This window comes from Bufo bufo, chromosome 10, assembly GCF_905171765.1.
Source record: "Bufo bufo chromosome 10, aBufBuf1.1, whole genome shotgun sequence".
NCBI classification, from domain to species: Eukaryota; Metazoa; Chordata; class Amphibia; order Anura; family Bufonidae; genus Bufo; species Bufo bufo.
The window spans coordinates 22390743-22418238 of NC_053398.1; the positions used below are offsets into that span (position 1 = coordinate 22390743).

Here is a 27496-nt window from a genome sequence, read left to right on the forward strand (position 1 = left end):
TCGCAGGCGGAACTGTCAGGTTTACTTTGACTTCCGCCCTGCACCGCTTGCCCTTGTCTGTCCGTCCGGGGGCAATGATGCTTGCGGGAGTAAGGGCAGCCCAGCGGGCTCTGCTCCGGGGAGGTGAGGCCGAGGGTGCGGGGGGAGCAGGCGTGCATCGCCATGGTATCAGACAGGCCGGGGGAACCAAATAGGTGCAGTGGTACTACAAGTCCCAGCATTGACTGGTTACTGGAGAGTCAGGGGTTGTCTCTGCTGGCTGCTTTCTGTGTAGGACAACAAGTCCCAGCATGCCTAGCGCAAAGGTCATACAACTCTGGTCCCTTTAGCTGTGTACAGAACTACAGTTCCCAACATGCACTGATTGCAGAGTAGGCAAATCCTGGGTTTCCAGTGTTTGCTAGTGGAACTACAAATCCCAGCATGCACACTGCCTCGGCAGTTGCCACAGTGACTGCACCAGCAGAATAGTGAGTGCAGCTCTGGAGTATAATACAGGATGTAACTCAGGATCAGTACAGGATAAGTAATGTAATGTATGTACACAGTGACTGCACCAGCAGAATAGTGAGTGCAGCTCTGGAGTATAATGCAGGATGTAACTCAGGATCAGTACAGGATAAGTAATGTAATGTATGTACACAGTGACTGCACCAGCAGAATAGTGAGTTCAGCTCTGAAGTATAATACAGGATGTAACTCAGGCTCAGTACAGGATAAGTAATGTATGTACACAGTGACTGCACCAGCAGAATAATGAGTGCTGCTCTGGAGGATAATACAGGATGTAACTCAGGATCAGTACAGGATAAGTAATGTAATGTATGTACACAGTGACTCCACCAGCAGAATAGTGAGTGAAGCTCTGGAGTATAATGCAGAATGTAACTCAGGCTCAGTACAGGATAAGTAATGTATGTACACAGTGACTGCACCAGCAGAATAGTGAGTGCAGCTCTGGAGTATAATACAGGATGTAACTCGGGATCAGTACAGGATAAGTAATGTAATGTATGTACACAGTGACTGCACCAGCAGAATAGTGAGTGCAGCTCTGGAGTATAATGCAGGATGTAACTCGGGGTCAGTAGTGCTAAGTAGTAGGAACCAAATCCTCCAATTAGTTTATGAAATCTACACCATTTACTTTATTACAAACAATGATTTTTATTGACACAAAAGAACAAGAATTATTCCTGAACTGCGGGAATATGGAATATCACACGAAGACCTCGCTGCCAAAGTTAAGGACCAAGATCAAGGCAGTAAATCTGGTTCTGGTTCTGGTAGATTGAGAAGAGGAAATGGAAGTGTTTTACTCCCACAGATTTCCTGCTGTGATCAAGGTCCTGGAGGACCAAGATGCTGCTTATATAGCGGCTACATATCCCTCGGCGTTGCATCCAGATTAGAACTGCTGACAGATAAAGGGGCTTTCAGTCTTGGCCTTATTCACACTTGCATATTTAGATCAGTATTTTGAAGCCAAAATCAGGAGGTGATGCACAGAGCAGGTGTAAAAAAAAATGCAGTGTTATAATTTTCTGTGTTTAGGATCCACTACTGGTTATAGCTAAAAAAAACAAGTGTGAATAATGCTTTATGAAGAGTTATGCTCATATCTATGTCGGGGGCACACATCTCCCTGTGTCTGGGGGAAAAAAGCTTGTTATTGTGGAGATTACCAGGTTGGCATAGAGAGACTTATAGGCCGGCAATGCCCCTTGGGCTAAAGGGAATCTAAATAAGCTCTAATCCAGGCATCCTCAACTACGGCCCTCCAGCTGTTGTAAAACTACAACTCCCACAATGCCCTGCTGTAGGCTAATACCTGTAGGCTGTTCAGGCATGCTGGGAGTTGTAGTTTTGCAACAGGTGGAGGGCCGCAGTTTGAGGATGCCTGCTCTAATCCAAGAGGATGTCACCTGACTCTCTGGTGCCACCTATTGGATGCTACCCTGTAAGTCAGTGTCTGACCCTTTTACTGTGATGGCTAACCTCCGGCTCTCCAGCTGTGGTTAAACTACAACTCCCAAGATGTACATTTGCTTGGCTGTTCTCTGAACTCCATAGAAATGAATGGAGCATGCTGGGAGTCGTAGTTTCACCACAGCTGGACTGCCGGAGGTTAGCCATGACGAAACAGATGTGAAGAGAGCCTGAGCTGCATCTTTCAATGACATTTGCAATGGAAGATGCAGCATCAGTTGTGAAGGCAACCATACAACACCTTGAGCTGCGCCTGCATCTTTTGAATAACTCTGCTTGCTTTCAGTAAATCAAAGCATTCCTTCATTGGGTGACATCTCCTCTGGACTCCGAGCTCTTCGGTTATTGTAAAACTGTAACTCCCAGCTTGTCAGGGTTGGAGATCAAAGGTATAAGGCTCAGTCCACCTCTGTCTTTGGCCCATCCATTGAGGTTTCCATCATTTGACATCAAGCATATCCCAGCATGCATCTTTATTCTTGCTGTCAATGCGGCAGGCACTTCAGAGGGACTCCTGAAAGACCCGTCAGTAGGGTCTGCCAGGCACCGTATGACCAGCAGCCATGGCACAGATGTGAACAAAGCTTAAGGAAACCTTTATTGTGTCCTGGGGCTTAAAGCACTCAATCATAACAAATGGCAGTCTCAGGACCAGGCCAGTACCGGTACTCACTATGTGTCCAATCACTGACAGCAAGCAGAGTTGGGCTTTCTTATTCTTCACTCTTTTAGATAAGGTCTTACATTTTGCAGAAATTTCAGACCAACCACGTAGATGACACACTTGTCTGAAGGTTTTGCCTTGTCTAGGACCAGTACTCTGTTAATGACCTCTGTGTTATATCTTCCTCTCCTGACTGTGTCTCTGTTCCTTGCAGCCTCCACCATCCGCGCGCTGCCACAAGTGCGATGTGAGGGCTCCACTACAGAGACGCAACGTAAGTATGGGTATGCAAAGGATCGTCACCCAAATTTGATTATTTGGAGTTCCCTTGCTTGTAGTATTGCCGTGGAGGCCACACCTTGCAGTACCTCCATTCTCCATGTTGTATTACAGGAGTACTCAGCTACTTAGTAGTCTGGTTACCGGAAGCTGCGTCACCTGGAGGTTCAGGCTGAGAACCTACAGTGAAGATGTTGTCTTGTTCCAAAAATTATAGACCTATTTACATCCAGCTTTATTATTATTTGTTAGGGGGAAAAAAACAGACTAGAGCTTAAAATTAAATAAGACCCCAGACCCCTAAACTTATTCGGAGCCCAGACCAGACCCCGAAACTCATTCGGAGCCCTAGACCAGACCCCAAAACTCATTCGGAGCCCAGACCAGACCCCGAAACTCATTCGGAGCCCAGACCAGACCCCGAAACTCATTCGGAGCCCAGACCAGACCCCGAAACTCATTCGGAGCCCAGACCAGACCCCGAAACTCATTCGGAGCCCAGACCAGACCCCGAAACTCATTCGGATCCCAGACCCCGAAACTCATTCGGATCCCAGACCAGACCCCGAAACTCATTCGGATCCCAGACCAGACCCCGAAACTCATTCGGATCCCAGACCAGACCCCGAAACTCATTCGGATCCCAGACCAGACCCCGAAACTCATTCGGATCCCAGACCAGACCCCGAAACTCATTCGGATCCCAGACCAGACCCCGAAACTCATTCGGATCCCAGACCAGACCCCGAAACTCATTCGGATCCCAGACCAGACCCCGAAACTCATTCGGATCCCAGACCAGACCCCGAAACTCATTCGGATCCCAGACCAGACCCCGAAACTCATTCGGATCCCAGACCAGACCCCGAAACTCATTCGGATCCCAGACCAGACCCCGAAACTCATTCGGATCCCAGACCAGACCCCGAAACTCATTCGGATCCCAGACCAGACCCCGAAACTCATTCGGAGCCCAGACCAGACCCCGAAACTCATTCGGAGCCCACACCAGACCCCGAAACTCATTCGGAGCCCACACCAGACCCCGAAACTCATTCGGAGCCCACACCAGACCCCGAAACTCATTCGGAGCCCACGCCAGACCCCGAAACTCATTCGGAGCCCAGACCAGACCCCGAAACTTATTCGGAGCCCACGCCAGACCCTGAAACTCATTCGGATCCCAGACCAGACCCTGAAACTCATTCGGAGCCCACGCCAGGCCCCAAAACTCATTCGGAGGCCACGCCAGGCCCCGAAACTCATTCGGAGGCCACGCCAGCCCCCGAAACTCATTCGTAGCCCACACCAGGCCCCAAAACTAATTTTGAGCCTAGATCAGACAAAACAATGTATATCCTTACCCCTCCTGGGTCCTCTTCACTACCAGGTACCACACACACTAAATCCTGGGGCTGGCCGGCATCAGGACGTAGTGTGCTGGGCCCCGGCAGTAATTCCACTCCTGATGGCAGATGTGCTGTCATAGATGCACATAATACCCTCCTCCAGTGGTTTGGATTTGCACTGCAGTCCCTCAATTGAGTCCCCGTCATATAACATTGGCCACACTGCCATTCTCTCCAAGATAGCTACTTTAAAGAGATGCTGTCCCCTCTCCTGACATGTCTGTTTTAGTAACCACCTGCATCCTCCATGTAATAACAATCCTGGAGCATCAATTCTTATGCCTCTGTGCGGTGCCATTCCTGTATTATTCCTACTAGAAGTTTACAAATAAATTACCATCAGTCTGCAGTAAAGGTACTGCTGGGTGTTACTAGTAATGTGAGACTGTGCAAGGACACCCCCCCCCCCCCAAATGTAAACACCCATCTGTACCTTTATTGCAGACTGTTGGCAATTTATTCATAACTTCTAGCAGGAATAATAAAGAACTGGCACAACATAGTCATAAGAATAGATGCTCCAGTATTGCTATTACATGTGGAATACAAGTAGTTACTAAAACTGACATGTCAGGAGAGGGGACAGGTCCTCTTTAATCTCCTGACAGATCCCGTCATAGTAGGGCATACCTATAGAGCTCCGGTCAGTGCTGTGGTACCCTCTGCACAGCCTATTCTGGGGCAGGAAGAAAGTATTTTGTGGCTTAATTTTTGTGATGATTGCTGTAGACCAGGGATGTTCAACCTGTGGCCCTCCAGCTGTTGCAAAACTATAATCCCCAGCATGTCTGGACAGCCTACAGCTATTAGAGCATGCTGGCAGTTGTGGTTTTGCAACAGCTGGAGAGCCGCAGGTTGAGCATCCCTGCCGTAGACACATCTGACCAGCTCACAGTCCCCTTTCTTGCATTAGGCCTCATGCACACGACCGTTCCGTTTTTTGCGGTGCGCAAAACACGGAAGCCACCCGTGTGCCTTGCGGAATGGAACGGGCGGCCCATTGTAGAAATGCCTATTCTTGTCCGGGGCTACGGAACGGAGCAACGGATGCGGACCGCACACAGAGTGCTGTCCGCATCTTTTGTGGCCCCATTGAAGTGAATGGGTCCGCACCCGAGCCGCAAAAACTGCGGCTCGGATGCGGACCAGAACAACGCTCATGTGCATAAGGCCTTAGGCTACTTTCACACCTGCGTTCGGTGCGGATCCGTCTTGTATCTGCACAGACGGATCCGCACCGATAATGCAAACGCTTGTATCCGTTCAGATTATTCTTTCAAATAAAAGTCTAAGTCAAAACGGATCCATCCTGACTCATATTGAAAGTCAATGGGGGACGGATCAATTGCACCATATTGTGTCAGTGAAAACGGATCCGTCCCCATTGACTTACATTGTAAGTCAGGGCGGATCCATTTGGCTCCGCATCGTCAGGCGGACACAAAAACGCTGCGAGCAACGTTTTGGTGTCCGCCTCAAAAGCGGAACGGAGACCAAACGCAGCCAAACTGATGCATTCTGAACGGATCCTTATCCATTCAGAATGCATTGGGGCTGAACTGATCCGTTTTGGACCGCTTGTGAGAGCCCTGAACGGATCTCACAAGCGGACCCAGAAACGCCAGTGTGAAAGTAGCCTTACTGTGTGACATATATACAGCCTTTTTCTGTGTTCTAGGAGGTTTGCAGTTTCCTTCATCTTTCTTACAAGCCTATGTACGTTGTCTGTAAGGCATCTAGATTTTGCAGGAGCTCTCCTCTGTTGTGGGTGTGTCTCTTACTGTATCTTGTTAAATCAGTTTTTTTATTTTTATTTATTTTGCAGCAACGGTTCGTCCTGCAGACACAGTGTTGACCAATCAGCTCACTGCGTTCGGAGAGTATGTAGCAGAAATTCTTCCCAAGTATGTGCAGCAGGTTCAGGTGAGTCTGTCTGCGCCCACTACCCTCTATAGCAGAGGTTGGTAACCTTCGGCACTCCAGCTGTTGTGAAACTACCATTCCCAGCATGCTCCATTCATTTCTATGAGAGTTCTTAGGAGAGCAGAGCCAGTATGCATGCTGGGAGTGGTAGTTTTAAAACAGCTGGGGTGCCGGAGATTATAGAAATAAAAGGCGGGGGGATTCACAATTCCAATAGACATCCTTTGTGTGTCACGTTCCCCCACTAGAGGGCCTCATGTCACTGCGTCTGTAGTGAATGTTTTCTATTTTTTATTTTTTTTTACATTTTGCTGCCATTGGAAATAGATTTTTTTATCATTTTCTATTTTTAATGACAGATCCCTCCAAGCTTTAAATGTGTATATATATATATATGTATGACCTTCATATTTGGCACCCAGGGTCTGGATTAAGCTTTTCTACAGCAGGAACAAATACCCTATCCCTCTGTATCGAAATACACTGGGCAAGGTAGCATGGCTTCTTGCACCCAGCACCCCCTGGGTCTGTATACAGCCCTCTCTTGCTGTAGGTATGCTCCTCTACCAAGACATCATGTTGAAGACATAGTTTAAAGGGGTTTACCATCTATTACTAGCGGCACATGTGCTGGGAACAGCACCTACCTGCCGCTTGTAATAGCTATTTTCTCGCCCATATTCCTTGGGGGACACAGGAAACCATGGGTATAGCTCTGCTCTCTAGGAGGCGTGACACTAAGTGAAAGCTGTAAGCCCCTCCTCCACAGCTATACCCTTCAGCCTGGAGAAGAGACTGCCAGTTTTTGCTTAGTGTCCAAGGAGGCAAGACACCCCCTGCTTATGCAGGGTTGTTTTCCTATGATTTTTTATTTTTGCGTTATTTGTTGTTTTTAATTCGATTTTTTTTTTTTCTACCTACAGGGACAACAGAGGCGCATTAGACCCCTCTGTTTCTCCCGGGGTTGAGTTGCGCCAGTGCCGGTAATTCCGCACTGCCGCCTCCCCCACAGAAGACAAGGTGGACCAGGGCAGCCTCGCTCCCCTGCGTCCCGCCAGCTCAGGGTCGTCCGCACGCCAAGTCCCTCCCCCGGCTTCCTGCCACTGCGGTGCCAGGAGCTGAAGGGGCGACCCCCGCTGGATGGACTGAGGGCGAAGACAGCGTATGGTGAGAGTGGCTGCTCCAGCCTCCCCTTCCTCCCTCCCACCGCTGCTACAGGCCTCCTGGGCTCCCATGGCCACTGCTACATCCCCCTTGGCCACTGCTACATGGCCACTGCTACATCGTGCGCCCCCCCCCCCCCCCCCCTCTCCATATCGGGACCGTTACCGGGCAGGGGAGTTTATCTGGGCAAGTCCTTGGCAGGGACGCTGCCTTCAGGGGACGGCTGCAGGAAAAAAGCAAGCCGTCTGCCACATCCAGGCGCGGCGGGGGCCGCTTACTTGGCGTGAACGGCGCCATTTCAGGCCGGCACTTCATCATCCTTGGGGGTTAAAATCATTTTGCCGCGCGCGCGCGGCTCTGTTTCTTCTTCAGCGCGGCAGAGGGGGGGCGGAGCTTCCTACATGCGCTCCGCTACTTCCGGTTTCATCGGGCTCCACTTCTCAGTGCTGCGTGGAATCCTCTCTGCCGTGCGATCCTGAAGCCATTTATCTCCGTGCTGCTGCCTCTCCTCCACAGCCTCCTCAGTCTGTTCCCCTTACCGCTGCCACTTGCATCATCCGGGTCTGGTAGGACTGTTAACCCCCTCCGTGCCACCACTTTTCTTTGGGGTCTCCCACTTTAAGTGCAACATCTTTTTTCCACCATGTCAGACCCTTCTGCAGCCGCCAAGCCTTGGTACCATGCCTGTACTGCTTGTAGGGAACCCTTTCCCCGGGGGCAGTCTGATCCGCACTGTACTGCATGCCGAGCTCCACCGCAGCCTCAGTCGCCCGCTGTGTCGCTCCCTGCTTCCTCTGACCCGCCTGACTGGTCTAGATCCCTGTCCCAGGCCGTGGAAAGCCTCACTCATGTCGTGGGCCGCCTAATAGACAGGCCACCTACCCCGCAGGACGCCTCTCTGACTGTCGCGCCCTCCGGGTCCACTGCTTCTGCCGCTGCAGCGGGTTCACTCTCTCTTAGTGACCCCTCCCGAGCTAGGCACTCTCAGAAGCGTATTAGAGTAGAGCGAGCCTCCTCCTCTGAGGCCTCACTCTCCCCGCCACGCGTGCGCACCCAGACGAGCCTCTCCTCTCCAAAGGATTCGCTCTCTGAAGGTGAATTGGCGGTTTCAGATTTGGAAATGGACTCGGCCCTGCCGTCCAAGCTAGCCTCAGCGATGGGTCAGCTCATCTCTGATATTCGTGACACCTTTAAGGTGCAGGATGATCCCCCTAGCTCGGACGCAGCTAGCGTCTCCTTTATCAGACCCAGGCAGGCCTCAAAAGTCTTTCCAATCCACTCTGATTTCTCCTCTGTGGTGTCTAAGGCTTGGGCTCGCCCGGACGCCCGTTTTGTCAGCCCCAAGAAGCTGGACATTTGCTATCCCTTTCCAGCCGATGTCGTGACCACATGGTCTTCCCCACCCAAGGTGGACCCCCCTGTGGCCCGGCTGTCAAAGAACACGGCCATCCCTGTTCCCGACGGGTCCTCTCTTCAGTCAGCGGAGGACCGTCGCATGGAGACCCTTTCCAAGGGCATTTTTGCTGCCTCCGGTTCTGCTCTCAGACCGGTTTTTTGCCTCTGCTTGGGCAGGGAAAGCAATCTCTGCTTGGGGTGCGCAGCTGGAACAGGAGTTGGACTCGGACGTCCCCATCCAGGACCTACGTTCCTTGGCCCAGCTTATTATTCGGGCCGGGAATTTTGTTTGTGAGGCCTCCCTTGATGCGGGAGCCCTTATTGCATGCTCCTCCGCCCTGGCAGTTTCCGTCAGGAGGGAGCTCTGGCTAAAGGTTTGGAAAGCGGACGCTGCCTCCAAACGTTCCTTGGCGGGGCTACCGTTTGCGGGTTCCCGCCTTTTCGGGGTCCGCCTAGACGAACTTATTTCGGAGGCCACGGGTGGTAAAAGCACCCATCTTCCTCAACCCCAAGCAAGGGGCGCCCCCCGCGGATGCCCTGGTGCGTCTCGTTTTCGGTCTTCCCGCAGGGCCTCTGGGGCTCCCACCACAGCTGCCGCTTCGGCTCCTCCCCAGGACAAGCGTAGGAAGCCGTTTTTTCGGGCCCAGCCCTCCTGGCGCAAGCCGCAGGCTGCCCGCACACCCGCAGCAAAGCAGTCCTCTGCCTGAAGGCGCGCCCCCACCCACCCGGGTGGGGGGCCGGCTCCTCCTTTTCAGGGACGTCTGGATGGCTCACGTCTCCGACGCCTCGGCCCTCGAAATTGTGTCCTCCGGATACAAAATCGAATTTGCATCCTTCCCTCCAGATCGGTTCTTTCGCTCCCGCCCGCCGCGGGACCCGAAAAGCGCGGCTGCCATCTCCGCGGCCGTTCAAGCCTTACTGGACAGGGGGGTGATTACCCCCGTTCCTCTAGAGCAGGGGTGCACAACCTGCGGCCCTGGGGCCACATGCGGCCCTTGATACTATTCTGTGCGGCCCCCAACCATCTGGTAACTGACATGTATGCCTATGTCTTGTGGCTGCTCACATGTATTTTTCATGTATTTCTCCCATTAGATGGAAGTCCTGGAAGTGTAACTAGAGATTAATAGTATATAATGTGTGTTCAATATTCCATAAGTACAATATTTCAGTTGTTAATACACCTTCAAATTTTAATTTCGACCCTCCTAATTGGTTCAGTCTGGCAATGTGGCCCCCAACCAGGAAACGTTGTGCACCCCTACTCTAGAGGAAAGGTTCCAAGGGTTCTACTCGAACCTCTTTGTAGTTCCCAAGAAGGGAGGTTCGGTGCGGCCTATTTTGGACCTCAAAAAGCTCAACCGTTTTCTCCTCCTTCGACGCTTTCGGATGGAGTCCCTCCGTTCCGCGGTGGCTTCCCTGGAGCAGGGAGATTTCATGTCTTCCATCGATATACAGGATGCCTACCTCCATGTTCCGGTAGCCCGGTGTCACCATCGCTTCCTCCGATTCGCCGTGGGGGACCTCCACTTCCAGTTTGTCGCCCTTCCCTTTGGGCTGGCAACTGCCCCCCGGGTGTTCACCAAGGTCCTGGCCCCGGTTTTGGCCTTACTCCGTTCCAGGGGTGTTTTTCTGCTACCGTACTTGGACGATATCCTCATCAAGGCTCCGTCCCTTTCTCAAGCGGTTGCCAGCGTGGATCTCACTCTAGAGACTCTGGCGAGGTTCGGTTGGGTCATCAACTTCCCCAAGTCCTCCCTTCCCCCCTCCAGACAGCTAGTCTTCCTGGGAATGCTTTTAGACACAGGAGCGGCGGAGGTACGTCTTCCCTCGGAAAAACGTCTGACCCTCCGTGGAGCGGTTCGGGGTCTCCTTCTCCACCGTCGACCGTCCTTCCGCTTCTGCATGCGGGTCTTGGGGCAGATGGTTGCCTGCTTCGAGGCGATCCCATTTGCGCAGTTTCACTCCCGCCCTCTCCAACGGGCGATCATCTCCTCCTGGGACAAATCGCCGGAGTCTCTGGATCATCCCTTCCGTCTATCGCCTCCGGTGCGGTCATCTCTCCGCTGGTGGTTACAGTCCCCTCTTCTGGGCAGGTCCTTTCTGCCACTCAACTGGTTGGTGGTTACAACCGATGCCAGTCTCTTGGGCTGGGGAGGCGTGTTTCCTCCCCGATCCGTCCAGGGCATTTGGTCTCCTTCGGAGTCCAAACTCTCGATCAATGTCCTGGAGCTGAGAGCGGCCCTTCTGTCTCTACGACACTGGACTCATCTGCTGAAGGGTCATCCTGTTCGTGTACAATCGGACAACGCCACGGCTGTGGCGTACATAAACCACCAGGGGGGCACTCGCAGCGCTGCAGCAATGCGGGAGGTCACCAGCATTCTCCGTTGGGCGGAAGCCCACGTCCCGGCCCTATCTGCAATTTTTATTCCAGGGGTGGACAATTGGGCGGCGGACTTCCTCAGTCGCACCACCGTCGACCCCGGCGAGTGGTCTCTTCACCCGGAGGTATTCGAGGCCATTTGCCTTCGTTGGGGCATACCGGACGTGGACCTCATGGCCTCAAAATTCAATCACAAGGTCCCCGCCTAACTGTCCAGGGCCAGAGATCCGGGAGCTTGCGGAGCCGACGCCCTCGTTCTTCCTTGGCGAGGCTTCGCGCGCCCATACATATTCCCTCCCATCCCTCTCCTGCCCAAGGTCCTTCGGAAGATAGCGGCGGAAGGCGTCTCGGTGATTCTGGTCGCTCCGGACTGGCCCCGCCGTCTTGGTATGCCGACCTCATGCTGCTCCTGGCAGACGCGCCCTGGCCGCTGCCGCCAGGGAAGATCTTCTCTCTCAGGGACCGATCCTCCACCCGCGTTTAGGGTCCCTACGTTTGACGGCGTGGTTGTTGAGACCACCGTCCTGACGCGTAGGGGTTTTTCTGCGGACGTCGTCCGCACCATGATCCGCGCCCGTAAGCCGTCCTCTTCTAGGATCTATTATAGGACCTGGAGGACCTTTTTGGGGTTCTGTGCCGATCTGGGGATTCCTCCGCTCCGCTTTTCTCTCCCCACCGTTTTGTCCTTCCTGCAGAGCGGACTGGCCCAAGGGCTGGGCCTTAGTTCTTTGAAGGGTCAGGTTTCTGCGCTGTCCATTTTGTTTCAGCGCCCACTGGCCCCCCTTGGTCCTGTCAAGACCTTCCTTCAGGGCGTGGCTCACGCGGTTCCCCCGTACCGTCCTCCGGTACCGCCCTGGGACCTGAACCTGGTTCTCTCAGCGCTCCAGGCTTCCCCTTTCGAGCCTCTGCGGACGGTTTCCTTGCGACTTCTGTCCTGCAAGGTTATTTTCCTTGTAGCCGTCACCTCTCTTCGGAGGGTGTCCGAATTGGCTGCACTCTCCTGTCTGGAACCTTTCCTAGTGTTCCACCAGGACAAGGTGGTTCTTCGTCCGGTCCCTTCCTTCCTTCCTAAGGTGGTCTCCGCCTTTCATCTGAACGAGGACATCGTTCTCCCCTCTTTGTGTCCTTCCCCTTCCCACCCTCGGGAGAGGAAGCTTCATCGCCTGGACGTTGTCAGGGCGCTCAAGATTTACCTGGAAGTAACCAGCTCTTTCAGGCATACTGACTCGCTCTTTGTGGTCCCGGAAGGGTCGCGCAGAGGGATGGCGGCATCCAAAGTGGCTATCGCCCGTTTTGTCAAGATGGCTGTTAATGAGGCTTATCTCGCCAAGGGCAAGGTTCCGCCCCTTGGTGTTACCGCTCACTCCACTAGAGCGGTCGGGGCTTCCTGGGCTCAGAGGAATCGGGCTTCTACGGAGCAGATTTGCAAGGCGGCCACTTGGTCCTCCTTGCACACCTTCACCAAGTTCTACAGGGTGCATACTCATGCGTCGGCTGACGCTGCTTTAGGCCATCTGGTGTTGCAGGCGGCAGTTGATTGATGCCTCTGGTGTTGGTTGAGTTTGTTCTGGTCCCTCCCTTCTGGGACTGCTCTGGAACGTCCCATGGTTTCCTGTGTCCCCCAAGGAATATGGGCGAGAAAAGGAGACTTTTGTATTACTTACCAGTAAAGTCTCTTTCTCGCTCTTCCTTGGGGGACACAGCACCCGCCCTTCATTTGGGTTACAGTTGTGGTTCCGGCTTGGTTGCCCCCGTTGGGGCTCGACAGTTCTTTTTCCGGTTGGTGGTTATCTTTCACTACTTGGACACGCAACTGGCAGTCTCTTCTCCAGGCTGAAGGGTATAGCTGATGGAGGAGGGGCTTACAGCTTTCACTTAGTGTCACGCCTCCTAGGGAGCAGAGCTATACCCATGGTTTCCTGTGTCCCCCAAGGAAGAGCGAGAAAGAGACTTTACTGGTAAGTAATACAAAAGTCTCCTTATTTAACCAAAGGAGCCAATGTCCTATTGTTTAGTATGTCTAATATATGTTCACATGTATGTCCGCTTACCTGCTTCCCAGCGCAGCGCTCCCAAATGGGAGGGCCCTGGCTGGCAGCAGCCTCCATTCACTTACCATGGGGACAGACTGCGCTTGTTCCCCTGTCCATGCCCAGTGTAAAGGCTCCTGCACGGTCACCGACCCATTCAACTGAAAGGGGACAGGGATCCGCATCCGACGGTCCGCATGCACTCCTCACGGATTGCGGACCCATTTAAGTGAATGGGTCCTTATCCATGATGCTGGGTGCACACGGCCGGTGCCGGTGTATTGCTGACCTGCTGTTTGCAGGCCGCAATACGGACACGGCCGGCACACAGTCGAATGCATGAGCCCTAAGTGAATGGAGTCTGCTGATGGGCAGGGCCCTGTGCAGCTAGTATGATAGCTAGTGGCCAACCCCTTGAATTTAGAGATTTGTTAACCGTCTATGTTCCTTTAACAAAATGTGTCCAGCCTTACACAATGTCTGTCCATAGGTTGTGTCTGATATTGCAGCTCAGCTCCATTGAAGTGAATGAGGCTAAGTTGCAGTACCGCACACAACCTCTGAACATGTGTGGCGCTGTTTATAGAAAAAGATACAATTTTTTTCTAACCCTGGACAGTCTCTTTAACTCCAAATAGCAACATTGCCATCCAGTGCCATATATTATCGTACCCGATCCCTCCCATTTAAAGGAAAACCCTTAATGTGCATGTTAATTGTATGGCGAGCAGTGGCCGGTTTCCGAATATTTCCTGTTGCTGATCTACGGAGGGGAATGAATAAAGGAGAAGCCGAAAACAAGATCTAACTAACCACTATCTACTAGTAGCTGCTGGAGCGCGGTAGGTGCTCGTTTCTTACAAGTGATGTTCTCTCTTAGGTCACGTGCTATGAAGAACTGGAGATTATGATTCATCCTGATGGAGTAATCCCGGTCCTGATCTTCCTCCGAGATCACACCAACGCTCAGTTTAAGTCGTTGGCTGACCTGACCGCCGTAGATATCCCTACAAGGCAGAACCGCTTTGAGGTAATCACCAGCTTGAGCAGCAGCGTAACTAGAATCCTGTGGGCCCCACAATAGAACTGGACAGAACCCAGTACATAATACCACAGTGCAAGGGACTAATAACACCGCCATATCGTTTCTGAATATTACCACCACACTGTTACTGAGCCCATATTACTAGTATACAGTGATCCCCCAGCAATACACAGGAGCTATGAGGACGATACGTTATTACAGTATAGTCCTATCCACTGACGTCTTCCATGATTGGAGTCATTCACTGTCCCTTTCCTTCTCGATCCGGTCCACACCACAAGGAAGATTTCTTCTCACCATGATGCGACACTGAAGAATTTGCCACCCAGATGGCGTAGGCTCCTCACTTTTCCAGCACCCTCACCACTTTTTTTTTTTTCCCCACCTTTTACACAAACGCTCCATAGTGGTTCAGATGGTGACAATGTCCCACCTTTGTGCCCCATACCGTAATAGTGCTTTTTTTACAATAATGGTGCCCATCTTTTGTGCCCTGCACAGTAATATTGACCCTTTATAGTCCCCTTACAGTAACTGTGCCCCCATTAGTTCACACACAGTAATAGTGCCCCCTTTAGGCTGCACACAGTAATAGTGCCCCCTGTAGGCTCCACACAGTAATAGTGTCACCTTTAGTTCCCATATAGTGATATTGACCCCCTTTAGTCCCAACACAGTAATAGTCTAAACAGCAATCTGCTGCTCAGAAACCATGATTCTGTACGAGGACGAGTGATCACAATAGCGACCCCTCGTCCTCATACAGTGAAGGAGATCGCAGCATGTAAATGCAGCGGGGGCTTCTTCACTGAACGAGCAGCCGACTGTCAGGAAGGAATGCTTCCTTCCTGACAATCGCCCAATATAAACCCAGCTTTACATGCAAGTCTTGACTCAGGCGGGGGCGTAATATTTATGGTGCTGGGGGAGTGACTGGGACCCGTTCCGAAAAGGATTTAAACCACTTGGCTTTCCGCAGATTAGCAACAGAAAAGATGTCTCCTCGGTTGTAAGCACAGCGCTAGAGCGCAGCGATGTGTATGCGAGTGAAGAATACGGGCTGCAGCTGCTCAGTGTGGGGTACTACCATTGGGGCTGCACTGCCACAAATCCATCAGGAGCACAGCCCCAGCACAGCAGCGCTCCCTTCTTCTCTTGCATGTGTGGTGCAGTGTCCTGGATCCCAGCCCTGTGCCTTTGTCCATGCAAGCAGCTGTTCTGTTTAAAGTGTTCTGGTTGACATTTGAGCCAACTACCACGTGACAGGTAAAGGGGGCACTATTACCGTGTTGGGACTAAAGGGGGTCAATATTACTATGTAAAGGTGACACTATAGCTGTGTGGAGCCTACAGGGGGCACTATAGCTGTGTGGAGCCTACAGGGGGCACTATAACTGTGTGGAGCCTACAGGGGGCACTATAACTGTGTGGACCCTACAGGGGGCACTATAACTGTGTGGACCCTACAGGGGGCACTATAACTGTGTGGACCCTACAGGGGGCACTATAACTGTGTGGACCCTACAGGGGGCACTATAACTGTGTGGACCCTACAGGGGGCACTATAACTGTGTGGACCCTACAGGGGGCACTATAACTGTGTGGACCCTACAGGGGGCACTATAACTGTGTGGACCCTACAGGGGGCACTATAACTGTGTGCAGCCTAAAGAGGGCACTATTACAGTGTGGAGCCTACAGTCCCATTCCCCGGTCCTGATGGAGCGCCTGCCCTCCCACTGTATTGTGTGTGATTCCTGAAGATAGCCATCTGATATCTCCAGCAGTCCCATACAGAAGGAATGAAGCAGCAGGGCGCATGCTCCTCCTGCCCCTCCATTAGGATAGGGGTCTGGACGATTCTCAGAATTGGTGAAGGTCCATTTCATTGGTCTGCCCGTTACTGATCAGATAGTTTAAAGGAGTTCTCCCATGATTAATGTGAAAAAAAGGAAAATGACACATCATACAGTACAGGACAATCTCTTTCTGACAACGCTAGAACCAGCCCTGCACCTCACATGGATCCAGAGATCTCCTCATTCATTGCTCTGCAAGATTTATATTAACCCCTTAGTGACCAGCCTGTTTTGAGCGTTTTTCTTCCTTTTTTTTTTTTTATCGTCGCGTTCCAAGAGCTTTTTTATTTTCCCATTTTCTATATAGCTTTATGAGGGCTTGTTTTTTGCGGGACAAGTTGTAGTAGAAATGAGAAAAAGAGCAAACAGCAGGTGGCGCTATACATTTTATTGAATAACGGAGTGGCTGTACTGAATTTTTAATTACATGCTGCAATTACAAAAGTATTCAGATTCGCTGGTTCGAAAACCGCAGTAGATGGTTTTTGGGACAGCCTTTTTAACTTTAAAATTGAGCACAGCCCCGATAATTCTACACTTCATAGAGGACTGTGCATTGTAGAAGTCTGAACCCTTCAGCATGTTCTGTTTCCATTGCAGATTATCTACAACTTACTGTCCTTGCGGTATAACTCCAGGATCCGTGTGAAGACCTACGCAGATGAACTTACTCCCATAGACTCAATTGTCTCTGTCCATAAAGCTGCAAATTGGTATGAGAGGGAGGTGAGCTACTTATCGTGTTTCAGTATGATGGCGTTGCTCGTCTAAACTCTACACAATACATGAAAATGAGTCCCATCCATTAATAGACTTGGGCTACTTTTACACTTCCGTTGTTAATTCCGGTATTGAGATCCGGCAGAGGATCTCAGTACCGGAATTAATCGGATCCGTTTTCATTTTGCACATCAGGATGCGGTTGTGTGAAAACAAAACAGAAAAAATGTCAATGGGTCCGTCACCATTGACTTGCATTGTTTTCAGTGCCGGATCCATTTTTTCCCGTTTTTATGACCGGACACACAACCGCAGCTTGCAGCGGTTTTGTGTCCGTTCACAAAACGGAATGCTGCCGGAACGGAAGACATCCTGAACGGATTTCTTTCCATTCAGAATGCATGAGGAGTAAACTGAAAGGTTTTTTTCTGTTATTGAGATCCTCTGCCGGATCTCAACACCGGAAAACAACAACGCAAGTGTGAAAGTAGCCCTAGTAACAGTTTGTGATAGTCCTCATTCCGCATCTATTAGATCCTCTGGTTGCTGTATGTACTGTAGTATATACAGTCAGGTCCATAAATATTGGGACATTGACACAATTCTAACATTTTTGGCTCTATACACCGCCACAATGGATTTGAAATGAAATTAACTAGATGTGCTTTAACTGCAGACTGTCTGTTTTAATTTAAGGGTATTTACATCCAAATCATGTGAACGGTGTAGGAATTACAAGTTTGCATATGTGCCTCCTACTTGTTATGGGACCAAAAGTAATGGGACAATTGGCTTCTCAGCTGTTCCATGGCCGGGTGTGTGTTATTCCCTCATTATTTGCTGGAAGACCACGGAAAACAACTGTGGTGGATGACCGAAGAATTCTTTCCCTGGTGACGAAAACACCCTTCACAACAGTTGGCCAGATCAAGAACACTCTCCAGGAGGTAGGTGTATGTGTGTCATAGTCAACAATCAAGAGAAGAGTTCACCAGAGTGAATACGGAGGGTTCACCACAAGATGTAAACCATTGGTGAGCCTCAAAAACAGGAAGGCCAGATTAGAGTTTGCCAAACGACATCTTAAAAAGCCTTCACAGCTCTGGAACAACATCCTATGGACAGATGAGACCAAGATCAACTTGTACCATAGTGATGGGAAGAGAAGAGTATGGAGAAGGAAAGGAACTGCTCATGATCCTAAGCATACCACCTCATCAGTGAAGCATGGTGGTGGTAGTGTCATGGCGTGGGCATGTATGGCTGCCAATAGGACTGGTTCTCTTGTATTTATTGATGATGTGACTACTGACAAAAGCAGCAGGATGAATTCTGAAGTGTTTCGGGCAATATTATCTGCTCATATTCAGCCAAATGCTTCAGAACTCATTGGACGGCGCTTCACAGTGCAGATGGACAATGACCCAAAGCATACTGCAAAAGCAACCAAAGAGTTTTTTAAGGGAAAGAAGTGGAATGTTATGCAATGGCCGAGTCAATCACCGGACCTGAATCCGATTGAGCATGCATTTCACTTGCTGAAGACAAAACTGAAGGGAAAATGCCCCAAGAACAAGCAGGAACTGAAGACAGTTGCAGTAGAGGCCTGGCAGAGCATCACCAGGGATGAAACCCAGCGTCTGGTGATGTCTATGCGTTCCAGACTTCAGGCTGTAATTGACTGCAAAGGATTTGCAACCAAGTATTAAAAAGTGTAAGTTTGATTTATGATTATTATTCTGTCCCATTACTTTTGGTCCCTTAACAAGTGGGAGGCACATATGCAAACTGTTGTAATTCCTGCACCGTTCACCTGATTTGGATGTAAATACCCTCACATTAAAGCTGACAGTCTGCAGGTAAAGCACATCTTGTTCGTTTCATTTCCAATCCATTGTGGTGATGTATAGAGCCAAAAATGTTACAATTGTGTCGATGTCCCAATATTTATGGACCTGACTGTATGTGACCACATATGACACATCGTTCTAATATAAAAACCGATAGGAAATTACTAATCCTGCTCCTCTCTCATCTTAGGTTTGGGACATGTATGGCGTCTTTTTTGCCAATCATCCTGATCTGAGACGAATCCTTACAGATTACGGTTTTGAGGGGCACCCATTCCGTAAGGACTTCCCTCTGTCCGGATATGTGGAGGTAAGTCATTTTCACACAGGGAAGACTTTAGGGTAAGGCTACATGGAGCAAAATTTCTGCTGCAGATTTTGCTGCTATTCCTCAAAGGGTGAGATCCGCGGTGGATATCTGATGCATAAATGGACATGCTGTGGATTTACAATCTGAACCGCAGGTCCGTTTACGCTGCAGATTTTTATTTTATTCTAGGACATGTTCTATTTCTTTGTGGAACGGACATACGGACACGGAATGCACGCGGAGTCATTTCAGTTTGTATTTTTCAAGCCCCATTGAAGTGAATGGTTCGGCATACAGATCTGTAAAAAAAACGGAACAGAAATGGGGAGAAAATAAGTTTGTGTGCATGAGCCCTAAATCTCATCGACTTTGCTTTTACTGTGAGACACTGCAGATTTGGCTCATGCAAATCCACCATGTATACGTCTCATGTGGACGTACCCAAATATATTCTGCCAGCATGTATCTAAATTGACTCTTCAATTGGCACATGGGCGGTAAACATCTCGGCAGCAAAGAAAGCTGACAGATGTACTGCGCATGCACCGACTGAAGATTCAACGGGGCATGCGTTGGATTACAGGGTCAGGCAAGAGGATGCCTGGCCCTGTCATTCGGGGGGGGGGGGGGGGGGGGAGCTGAGGAGCTAGGGCCTGTCCCTTGGTGCACTGAAGCCTTCATTAACATAATGAATAAAAGTCTTGATTTCTCCTGAGCAGGACCATAGATTTTAACAAGTGAGGTGGTATTTTAATCAGAAGGATTGACCCTACAGTATGCTTGGTTTCACGGGGTTTAACCACTTAACTGTTTTGCTCAAGTCGAGCTCAGGCAGTGGAAAAGTAGCTAACTGGAGGGGGGAGGGCTGCTTTAGATGCTGCTATCTTTTGAATGGTAGCAGCTAGAAAGAAGCAAGCCTGACATTCCAGGCTTTTATACAGGTCCAAGCAACAGAGAAGAAATCACTGTTTGAAATGGAGTCGGTAATAATCGTGGGTAAGACCTGTTTTCTCGCCCAGTTTCCTTGGGGGACACAGAAGACCTTGGGTATAGCTCATCTCCATAGGAGGCGTGACACTAAGTGAAGACTGTTAAGCCCCTCCTCCACAGCTATACCCTCAGCCTGGAGAGAGAGACTGACAGTTTTTGCTTAGTGTCCAAGGAGGCAAGACACTCCCTGCTCTGCAGGGCTGGTTTCTCCTTGTTTAAATTTGAGATTTTTACTTTTTTCCTTTCTTTTTGTTCCAGATCATCAGGGACAACAGAGACGCACTAGACCTCTCTGTTCTCCCGGGGTTGAGCTGCGCCAGTGCCGGTCACCCGCACTGCTGCCTCCCCCACAGAAGGCAAGGTGGATCAGGGCAGCCCAGCTCCCCTACATCCCGCCAGCGCAAGGGTCGCCCGCACGCCAAGTCCCTCTTCCAGCGTCCTGCCACTACGGTGCCAGTAGCTGAAGGGGCGACCCTGCTGGAACGGACCGAGGGTGAAGACGGCTGTGGTAAGAGAGGCTTCTCCAGCCCTACGTCCCCCACCCCCCCGGTCTCCTGCGTGCCTGACCCTATACTGGGCCTATGGACCCTTCTGTCCCTGCTAGACCTAGGCTGGCCCCTGGGCTGCCGCAGGGCGACATTCTGCTCCCTCTCTCCTGGCCTCCATAGGTCATTGGCACCCTTCTCCCTACAAGAAGAATGCCTGGGGAGCTGCAGAGGTCCGCAACTAGCTGCCCCTGACGGAGGGGTTATGCAGGCGTCCCACCCTCACAGGCACCCGGTCTCAGGGTCCCCCTCCCTCTTACCGGCTACTGCTTCAGGGCCAGAGCCTTGCTGCCCCTGACCCTCCTCTGCCCTCACGGGCACCGGCCCAAGGGCAAGGTGGTTGTGGCTGTCGGCCCCATGGGGCGCTGTTATAAGCCAGGGCCCGCTCCATGGGTAAAATGGCTGCCGAGTGCAGGGTCCTCGCTTCCGGGCAGCGTGGTGGGCACCCGCGGCCTGCAATATGAGCGCTATGCTCCAACAGCCCCAGGCCGACCGTCTGAACATTCCGGTCGGCCGGGCACCGCAGACTTTGCAGCCGCGATCCCGGCGCTCTATCCGGGTCCCCGCGGCCGGCATGTGCATGCGCCGCTTCGTTCCCCGGCCGGTACTTGAATACTGTGCGGCCCCGGTCAGCCGGGCGCCGCTAAAGATTTAGGCCCCGGCTTCACGGCCTACAGTTACTAGGCCGCAAAATTCCGGCCTCTGTTGGAGGGGGCTGGAACTTCTCCAGGCGGGAATTCTTCCCGCCGGGAGGTTCCCCCGCCCCCAGGGGATCGCAGCGCCGCCCTCCAGGCCGGATCCCTGTTAACCCTTTGGGTACAGGCCGGCTTCAGATGGGCCTGTATGGGTGCCTCCAGGGGATCGCAGCGCCGCGGTACAGGCCGGCTTCAGATGTGCCTGTATGGCTGCCCCCAGAGGATCGCAGCGCCGCCCTCCAGGCCGGATCCCTGTTTAACCCTTTGGGTACAGGCCGGTTTTCAGATGGGCCTGTATGGCTGCTAACTTCCCCCCCCCCCCCCCCCCCCCCTTCCTCCGCCGTGCCCCTGTAGGTGGCTCCCCTTTCTGCCTGTTATATATATATTAAAAAAAAATATATATATAACTTGTGGGCTGCGCAGGACGCTGCAGCCTCATGTCAGTACATGCCCCCCTTCCTTAGGCGGCATGTCGCGCTCCCCGGCTGCGGCGCAGCCAGGGTCATTTTACCCTCCTAGCCCTCTCTCACGATACGGCGCTGGTCAAGTGCATGCGGCCCTTTCTGTAGGCAGCATTCGTCACCCTCTCCAGTTATGGCATAGGCGGAACGCTACACTCTCACTAGATTCGTTGAGATCTGTGCATGACCCCCTTTCTTAGGCGGAATACTGCACTCTCACCAGATACGGTGCTGGCCATGTGCACGATCCCCTTCCATTGGTGGAACGCTGCACTCTCACTGGATTTGTTGCCGATCATGTGCGTGACCCCCTTCCATAGGCGGAACGCTGCACTCTCTGGATCGCTGACGCCCATAGGCATGACTCCCTTCCGTGGACGGCATTCGGCACTCTCACTGGATTCACTGCCAGCCATGTGCATGACCACTTTCCATAGGTGGTATGATGCACTCTCATTGGATTCGCTGCCGGCCTTGGGCATGCCTCCTTCCCTGTGGCGGCATACATACACTCCCTCGGTCGGTGATGTTCTCTCGCCGGTACGTTGTTGGCCATGTGCATGAACCCCATACATGGCGGGGTGCTTGCACTCTCACTGGATCCGCTGCCGGCCATATGCATGACCCCTCTTCCGTGGGCGGTGTACGCACTCTCACTGGATTCGCTGCCGGCCATGGGCATGCCTCCTTCAGGTGACATGCACACATTCTCACCGACTGATCGCACTCTCCCTGGATGCGAGGCTGGCCATGTGCATGACCCCCCCCCCCCCTCTTTTCTGGGCGGCATACTACACTCTCACCGGATACGTTGCTGGCCTTGAGCATGGCCCTCTAACATGGGTGGAACGCTTGCGCTCCCATTGGATACCGTGCTGGCCTTGTGCGTGACCACCCCTCATTCCATGGGTGGAATTTTGCACGCTCACGAGATTCTAGGCTGTCCTTGTATGTGCCGTATTGGACTTGCACATGTTCCCCTTCATTGGGAGTAGTTACACTCTCACGAAGTTTCGGTGTTGGGTGAATTGTTGCACACTCACTTAATGCTAGGATAGCCCTGTGCATGTCCCCCTTTCACTAGGTGGACCTCCTGCATTCCTGCTGGATACTGTGTGGCTATGTGCATGGCGCCCTTCGGGGCGAAGTATGGTATGCCCTACTTCTCTGACGTAGGTACGGCCTTGGGCATTCCCCCCTTTTTTGGGGCGGGCTTTTGCACCCTTGCCGACTGTAATTTGCCAGGTACATTTCCCCCCTTTCGGGGCGGTCAGTTTTGCGTTCCATTGCATACCATACTAGTCTTGTGCATAACTCCTTTTCAGTTTGCACTTTGCACTTCCGTAGATACTGTGGCACTCTGGCTGGCCTTCTTCGCTGAGTGATATTTTTGCAGTGAGCGGACGTTCTTGTGCGTTGTTTGGGCCGTGTATACCTTCTCATCCTGTAGGTGGGTTGGCCTTCTCACTGCTTACGGGGTTACTCGTACGTATGCCTCCTTTCCTCCTGCGACATATTTTTTTCCTCTTGGGAGACGGTGTTTGCAGCAAGCCTTGCACTATTCTCCAAAGAGATCATTCTGTCCACCTGTGTAAGCCTAAGGTGTTGTCCAACAAACAATAAATGAATGCCTTATATATAAGTAGACGGCCTCTCTGCTCGCTACTGCTCCGAGCTGGGCGGTGCTCATTCATTTCGTTGGCCCTTCCGCCGGGGAGTGTTCGTGGTTCCTAGACACGTACCCATTCGTCTTCCCGCAGCATTGTTTCCCTGCGCTAGTGGTCACATGGTCGAGAGTGCTGTCTGCAGCGCCTTTCGCATTCTATGTTGGCTCTGGCGGGACTACGGTCCCCTCGCCTGCTACTATTTCCTCCTACCAGGTTCGGGCCGCTCTTCTTGGGAAGGTCACCCAACTTCTCTTGGGTGCTCGCTTACCCAGGTCCGGAGGACCTCCACCTTGAGTTCTTCAGGGTATTCGCCTTCTGCGAGGCGGTGAACCGGGCGTCTCAGTGTAGCGGGGTTCTGCTTTTGAGCTGTCCTATGGCTTCTCTGTTGCCCACTCCTCCTTTGTTTGGAGGGTGTTATCCCGGCCTCTGTCTCGACTGCCTTTTCTCGCCGGTTCTGTTTGGCTCCCATTCGGTACGGATCTCTCCGATGTGGCTTCTGTTCCGGCCACGCTTCAGAGGATGTTCCTTCTCTGCCCTCCCCTCTGGGAAGAGCATGGTTGTTCATGTGGATGGTTCTGGTGTTCCTTTTGGCCTCGTACTGTCCATCTTGTCCACACTGACTGTACTAGCTGTGTGCCTATCTAACTGGTCTACCGCGTTCTGTCCTCCCGCTGGGTGCAGATTGCGTTTTTTCCATTCTAGGCAATGTTTCTGTTATGGATTTACCTTCTCGGTAACTTGGGAGGACTACCATTTAGTCCGTCTTCCTGTGGTGGCTACATCGGCTTAGGCTTTAGCTTGTCTTGTCCTGGCATCGGGCGGTTGCTGGGCGGACCCTTCGGTTCCTGTCCGTCTGCTCCCCCACTCCGGGTGGATACGGGACAACTTTGCTCGGGGCCGACGGGACCAGTTCTACCGACCGTTCTGCCCGTGTTACGGATCATTGGGTTTTTCGCCCGCTTGCCCAGACGACTCTAGTGGGCTCGCTAGTGTTCGCTTCTAGCCGAGTTTTCGTCCAGGATCTGTAGGACTTAGGGCTTTACCTGGGGTTCTGTGGGAAGCTGGGCGTTCCCCCACTCTGCCTTTCTCTCTCCATGGTTCTGTCTTTCTCCAGTCCGGCCTGGACCTGGGGCTGGGACTCTGTTGCTTGAGGTATCAAGTGTCGTTCCTGTCCTTCCTCTTTCAGCGTTCCCCGACCCTCTGGGCCTGTCAGGAATTTCTTCCATGGAGCGGCTCTTGGGTTCCTTTGTACTGCCCTCCGTTACCATCCTGGGAACTACATACTGGGCTCTTGGCGCTCCACTTTTTCCTTGGAGCCGTTACAGAAGTCCTCTCTACTCCTTCTGTCCTGTACGGTTGGGTTTCTGTAGCCATCGTGTCTCTGACGGGTGCCTGAGTGGCGGCCCTTCTTGTTCCGAGCCTTCTGTCTTCCCCCAGGACAGGGCTGTTCTCCATTCCGTCTCTTCCTTCCTTCTGAAGGTGGTGTTTGTCCTTCATTTCATTGAGGCAGTTGTCCTCCCCTTCCCACCCCCGGGAACGGACACTTCACCGATTTGGACGTTGTTTGGGCCTTGCAGTTTTTACTTGGAGATCTCCGACTCTTGTCGACGTTCGGTCTCTTGTGTTTCCAGGAGGTCCGCGCAAAGGGTTGACTGCCTCCAGGGTGGCTTTCCTCCGCTTTCTCAGAGTGGCTCTTGCTGTGGTTGCCGCACCAAGGGCAGAGTTCTGCTTTTGGTGTCACCATTCATTTTGCCAGAGCTGTCGGTTTTTTCCTGGGCCGGAGGCATTAGGCTTCGGCCATGCATTTGTGCAAGGCGGTCACTGGTCTTCCTTGCACACCTTACTGAGTTCTACAGGGTGCATACTCGGTCTTCGTCGTATGCTGCCTTGGGCCGCCTGGTCTGCAGGCGGCGGGTTTTTTGATGCCTTCGGGTGCTTCGCCTTGGTGCTGTGGTCCCTCCCCCTTTGGACTGCTTTTGAACGTCCCAAGGTCTTCTGTGTCCCCCAAGGAAACTGGGCGAGAAAACGAGATTTTTGTATAACTTACCAGTAAAATCTCTTTCTCGCTCTTTCCTTGGGGGACACAGCACCCACCCATTCTTTGTTCTTCTCTGACTGTTTCCGAGTTTGTTTTACCCTTTGGGTAGTGGGCTTGTTGGTTCCACTTTTTGGACTTTGCCTTTTCTCACTACTTGGACACGCAACTGGCAGTCTCTCTCTCCAGGCTGAGGGTATAGCTGTGGAGGAGGGGCTTAACAGTCTTCACTTAGTGTCACGCCTCCTAGGGAGATGAGCTATACCCAAGGTCTTCTGTGTCCCCCAAGGAAAGAGCGAGAAAGAGATTTTACTGGTAAGTTATACAAAAATCTCGTTTTTACTTTCACTTTCAGCTGCATTCACAGCATCCCAATTTCTATCAGTGATATCTTCCCCTGTACTGAACAGATTGCTGTCATTCTGGTATTGTGTGAAATCTTGGAATGTCAAACAGTTGCATGTTTCTAGCTGCTACCATTCAGGAGATAGCAGCATCTAAAGCAGCCCTCCAGTTAGCTACTTTTCCCACTGCTGGACTGGGGCAAAACAGTTAGGTGGTTAAAGAGCATCCGTCAGCATGATCAGGTCTATTAAGCCAGGCACACTGCCGGGTAGGGTTGATCATGCTGATTAAAATGATACCTCATTTATGTCTGTACGATGCACCATTCCAGAGAAAATGTTGCTTTTTATTAATATGCTAATTAGCTTGTTGGAGCACCAAAGGGCCAGTCAGATCCCTTGGAGCACCAGTTTGTGAACACACCTGCAGATTTAGCCACTCCCCCCTCACCTGGATCCCAGGAGATGTCTAGCCCTGTCAATCCAGGGGAGTGGGGGTGGCTAACGCTGCAGGGGTGTTTACATACTGGTGTTCTAAGGACTTTGGCCAGCCCTTTGGTGCTCCAACTAGCTAATTAGCACATTACTAAAAGCGAAGTTCTCTCTGGGACGGTGCATCATACAGGCATAAATCAGGTATTCTCTCAATCAGCATTGTCAACCCTACCAGGCATAATAGGGTTGATCCTGCTGATTATTTAGGTAAATAACAGTTCACACTTTAAAGGAAAACTTCACCTAAATCTAACAGAAGATAGAAAATTTGGTATGGGGGCATGGTCAATGATTCTGCCCTGATTCAGCGGCGATTAGCATAGTGTGGCTTCACTTTGTTTAATGACTTTCCCAGGTTCGTTACGATGATGAGGTGAAGCGCGTGGTGGCAGAACCAGTGCAGCTGTCGCAGGAGTTCCGAAAATTTGACTTGAGCAGCCCATGGGAGGCCTTCCCGGCCTATCGGGAGGCGCCGGAGAGCCCAAAGCTGGAGGCAGGAGAAACGAAAGAAACAAAAGAAACAAAATAAAAGCAGCGCTTACCCGTGGATGTCTGCAGTCCTGTGTGACACCTAGAAAACCTATTTATGTACATACTTAGAATAAACTCCTGAAGTCTTGGAAAGTAATCGTGTCTGGGTGTTAGTAAGAAGTGAAGGGTCATTGACACACGTCGGAAGATGTACGTAGGGGGCTCAGCTGTTAAAATGAAAGGGTTCACTCTGCCACAAGCTCTTGATCCAGTGACAGAGTACAGTCTGCCACAAAGTGACTCTTGCATTCTGAATGGCGGCTGCTGAAGGAGTTGCTGAGCTTTAAATATTTTTTTTTAAATCAGATAATTTTTATTGAAGTAAAAGTAAAAACAAATGTTTTCATTAAATACAATAACAAAATCCCCCATAACCCAAACATTGTAGGAGATGAGCAGCAAATCTAACATATTAGTCAGATACATTAGAATATGTGCAAATACACAGATCACAGTAATGAATTCAACAGCGGAGACAATGGAGACGCCTGCAGACCCGCAATGCCAAGTCCATAGACAGACTAGCCAAGATGGTATTCTATGGTTCAATAGCGAAGGTAAGGGAGATAACAGTGACCTCCCCCCACAAAGTGCATTGAGTGATATGTACGGATGGTAATCTTAACCCCTGTATTTAAGAATAAGGAGATGGTGGCGCACTCCCGGTACACATTTCTTTGACTGATATTCATACATTGTTAGTTGCAAGC

General features: G+C 51.5%; 1 protein-coding gene across 1 annotated transcript; it reads left to right on the forward strand.

Annotated features, from left to right (window-relative positions):
• NDUFS3 (NADH:ubiquinone oxidoreductase core subunit S3) lies at positions 1–26883 on the forward strand. The gene is made up of 7 exons (XM_040409238.1): positions 1–123; positions 2868–2927; positions 6167–6264; positions 14120–14269; positions 16744–16869; positions 18904–19023; positions 26611–26883. Exons 1-7 carry the CDS (start codon positions 75–77, stop codon positions 26782–26784), a joined length of 777 nt encoding a protein of 258 aa, XP_040265172.1. The 5' UTR covers positions 1–74; the 3' UTR covers positions 26785–26883.
• Positions 26884–27496: the final 613 nt, after the last annotated feature.